The sequence below is a fragment of the Lipotes vexillifer genome, unplaced genomic scaffold (genome assembly GCF_000442215.2).
Source record: "Lipotes vexillifer unplaced genomic scaffold, Lipotes_vexillifer_v1.1 scaffold63, whole genome shotgun sequence".
Lineage (NCBI taxonomy): Eukaryota > Metazoa > Chordata > Mammalia > Artiodactyla > Lipotidae > Lipotes > Lipotes vexillifer.
This window is the reverse complement of record NW_006784492.1, coordinates 2,278,398-2,282,676: the sequence shown is the minus strand read 5'-3', so window position 1 is coordinate 2,282,676 and position 4,279 is coordinate 2,278,398. Positions and strand designations below refer to the sequence as shown.

General features: G+C 53.8%; 1 protein-coding gene across 1 annotated transcript in view; it reads left to right on the top strand.

The window, feature by feature from the left end:
- TBC1D14 (TBC1 domain family member 14) overlaps window positions 1-4,279 on the top strand; it is a 102,123-nt gene that overhangs the window by 85,779 nt on the left and 12,065 nt on the right. Inside the window, exon 12 of the mRNA XM_007456872.1 lies at window positions 873-982. Coding sequence (XP_007456934.1) covers window positions 873-982 — 110 coding nt within the window. The remainder of the gene's footprint in view (window positions 1-872; window positions 983-4,279) is intronic.

Genomic DNA, 4,279 nt, shown 5'->3' with positions numbered 1-4,279 from the left:
AAGGCACAACCCCCCCCCCCCCCCCCATTCTAGATGGAGCAACCAGAAATGTCCCGAGGCACAGCCAAATGTCCTCCGGGAGGCAGATTCCCCCCAGTTGGAGACCCCTGGTTTACCGTACATGCCTTCATTAAGATGTGCAAACAGCATCCGGGAGTTGCCATCTGCCCACATGCATCCAGCCTCTCAGATCGTATCGCTCCCACCCACTTGGAGCTGTTCTTTCTGTTTCAGCACCGCACCGCTGCTCTGTACGTTTCGTTTCCCTGCAAACCCTGTAAGAAGTTGAAAAGCACGTGCTCATAAAACAGGCTGTGGCCGCTTCCCTTCCCTTCAGCATTTCCTCCCTCATTGCCTCAAAAGAGCTGCACTTTTGAGCCAGAGCGCTGTTGCCCTGCCTCAGTATTAGCATTATATGCCCTCTGGAAATGCTGCGGGTCAGCAGGGAGGCAGGCATGTTTTTTGAGATAATTTTCCACAGTTAATTCGTTCCTCGTTCTTAGAAAAGACTGAGCCCATCAGGAGTCAGCCTAGCCTGCGGGACAGGCAGGGGTTCAGGGCCCTGCCTTGCCACACGCTGGTGATGTGACCTCATTAGGCAAGCTACGTAACTGCTCTGGGTTTCAGTTATCTACAAGTGGAAGAAATAATAAGATGTAGTCGGTAACGTTATATAAGGTTAGAGAGTGAGCTTATTTAGAAATTGCCTGTGTAGTGCCTAGTTTCGGGTTGCCGATGAAGGTGTGTGAGAATTTACATACGAAGATGATTGTTAGATTCTAAAGGTGTAAAAAGTATATTGACTGTTTTTGGTAGATTGGAAACGTGTGCTGATAATGAGTTTATTAGTGTATTTCACATTATCTCCCTAGATGTTGACTTATTTTGCTGCATTTGAGGTATTCTTTGAAGAAAATTTGCCGAAATTATTTGCTCATTTCAAGAAAAACAACTTAACTCCAGACATCTACCTAATCGATTGGTAAGACTGCATTTTTATGTGTTTGCAGAGTGTTTTCTCATCTCCGTGCCCCCACTTTTCATTCCTCACTGCCAGCTTCTCTCAGGGCTCACCTGAGCCCCGCGTCCTGCCTTACAGTCTCCCCAGCCGCCCTGAGCACGATACGCCCCGTGTCCTCAGCCCCGTGCTGCTGGTCACCTGCTCGGCTCCGTTGCTCTCTTGAGCGCTGCCTGTGACTGTGACTGGTCCTCCGGAACTCCCTCCAGGGGAGAAGGGTGTCTTGGACTCTCAGCTTCCAAGGTGCCGTTTACCCATTCCTTCCGCGAGGCGTCACTAAGCACCAGCTCTGTGCGGGCTCTCCGCTGGGATCGGAGACAGGCAGGCGCTTGCCTGTCCGGAGCTTCTGTCTCCGGGGAGAGGCTGTCCGTGCACAGCAAGGCTGCGCAGCATGTGATGAATGCCGTCTCTGGAACAAGGGGAGGACCGAGGCCTGGAGACAGGCCGAGGGGTCAGGGTACACAAGGTAACACGGCAGTTTGAGCGAGACGTGACGTGAGCATGCGGTGCTGCAGCAGCATCAGGGCTGCAGCAGTTGGCGTGGCCATGTGGGAGCCTAAAGTACAGGGCAGAGAATGGCAGGCGAGAGCTCGGGAGGCCGAGTCTGGCGCGTCTTGGATGCCAAGCCGAGGAGCTCGGGCAGGATTCCCAGGGCCAGAGGGAGCAGTTGAAGGCCTTCGCTTGGGGTGAGGATGGAGGTGCGTTCTGTTGGAAGTGAGTTTTAGGTTAGGGGAGACGGTGGGGGGGGGGGTGGCGGGGGAGCCTGGAGGCGGGACAGAGGAAGGGAGGAAGAGCAGGGCCTGAGCTGAGGCTGCAGAAGTGGGTGGAGGGTGAGGGAGGGGAGGGAGGGGCGCTGGCGAGGGCGGGCTGTGGCCCCAGGGCAAGTGTAGGGGCCGGACGAGGCGACTCGGCAGCTTTAGGGCAGCTTTAGGGAACCTGTGGGACCTCGGAGTATACTTACAGGCTTCCAGAGAGTTCCGGGGTGGAGCGGTAGACCGGCAAGTCTTCTCACACAGTGGATGTGGTGGCCTGGGGAAGGGCTGGGATGTCACCCGCAGGGGGCCAGTTGAGAAGGCTGGCGGGGGGCGCAGAGGGAGCAGTGCCTCAGGCCCCACTGCAGGATCAGCTTTGGGATCCTGCAGTCCCGCCCGACCCCCGGCCTCTCTCGTTACTTAACCGTGGCCCGAGCGAGGGCCGTGGAGCCTCTCTGAGCCTGTTTCTTCATCTGTCTACCCAGACGGTTAGCCTTTCAGGGCCTTGTAAGGTGATCACCCTTCATCCCCCTGCCCCGCCGTGCAGAAGGGGCTCTGCAGGAGGAAAGATATACTTCGACTGAAAGGCCCGTTTGGGCTCCAGCACTAATTTGCGCAGTGAATCTAAAACTGCTGGGAACGTGTAGCTTGTTTGACTTTTTTTTTTTTTTTTTTTTGGCTCACTTTTTTCAGGAGACAAAAGGCTTACTTCTAGAAGGTAAAGTCCGAATGTCATCTGAAACGAGGCTCAGTCCCTTAAATAAAGCTGATTTGTCTGCACCCGTGGGAATGAGCCTTTGGGACTCCTGGCGTTTCATTACTTCTGTTCTAAACCCTGAGACTGTTCTGACTCCGCTGAATTCTTGCTGGGAACAAGGGTTTGGAGGTCAGAGCTCGTAGCTGAGGCCACAAGTGCTGACGTCACTACAGAATAGGATAGACATCAGGCCATGAAGTGGCCACTGCTGGGGTGCTGGGCTCACCTGTCTGGCTGTGCCGGCTGGGAGTGTTTGGGGCCTGCCTGAAAGGCCACCTTAATTTAACCAACAAATGGTTCCTCTACACCATGAACAGTCGACTTTTGCATAGGCTGTGTCTCTGCACCCCTGTTGGTGCACCTGTGCTGTAATTTGACTATGAACCCTGGCCTCACAGATTCCCAGGCCTGGGGCCCGTGACCCCTCGGGGAGGGTGTTAGGAGAGGATCACATGGGACCAGAGTCTTCAGCTTCTGCCTTATCTGTTTTAGGCCCCCAAGTTAGATTCTTAGGATTCCAGGTTAAAGGGAGGTTTGGAAAACACAGTCTTGGAATAGTGTCTTTCAAACTTTTTTCACCCTGACTTGCAAAAGGAAATAAACTTGATGTTGTGAGCCGGTGTGTGGCCATGTGTGCAGCAACGTAATACGTATATATACGTATATGACTGAGACAGGTGTTTGGAAGCAGTACCTGGCCTTTACTATGTGCAGAGCGCTCTGGAATTTCCTATTGTTTCTGTTCAAAAGAAGAGCTGGTGCTGATCTACTCTGATGATGTCACGGTGCAAGAGATCAGCGATGGTGACGACGGGCCAGTGAAGAGCGCTGTCCTGGGGAGTGCTAATCTGTCTTTTTTCTAGGCCGAAGATGGCTGTAATCCAGCGGGGGCAGAGGCCAAGGGGACTCGCAGATTGACTCCCCTGCTTCTCACATGATCTCATTTAACCCTTAGGACAAGCCCTTGGAGTGAATTGTAACACCTCTGTTTTACATGTGAGGAAACTGAGGCCCGGAGAGGCAGAGTGACCTGCCCAAGGTCATACGGCCAGCTGGATGGCACAGCTGGTGTTCAGGCACAAGCCGCCTGCTCCAGAGCCTGTGCACTTCCCCACAGAGTCCTCGCTAAGGGATTTAGTTACAAGGCAGCATAACCCACGAGGTGGGTCCCAGAGCTCAGGCTCCAGAGACGCATCAGCACTCTGATGAGAGAGTGTACAGTGTGCGTCAGACACGTGGGCAGTGAACGTGCAGCAGAGCGCTGGGTGTCTCAGTGAAAGGGGCTCCAAGGATTCCTCTCCCGAGACCTTGGTGATGTGATGTAGTCGGTGCCTGATGCCTCGTGAATGCTGCCCGCTGTGCTTTGATGCCTAGGCCTCTTCTGGTGTTGGTGAAGTGCTTGAGTGCTTTCTAGAATTAGGACCAAGGAGAACATTGCCTGTATCCGCAGTCCTAGCGCAGGCCTTAGTAACTGTTTAAGTTGAATGCATTCACGATTTATTCCTTGCAGTCCACATTTATAGATGGTCTGCAGTGATTCAGGCTCTTGGTAGAAGCTCAGATCAGAAACATGGTGGGCAATGGGAAGGAGGCCCAGGGCAAGAGCAGGTGTTGCTCAGGACCTGCCCTAGACGCTGGCATTTCAGAGACATTCATTGCTTTGTTTCACCTTCACAGCATCTGGAGCAGGTCCGTCTTAGCACAGAGGAGGCCGCTGAGGTCCCTTACCCAGTGTCACACCCGTAGTGAGCG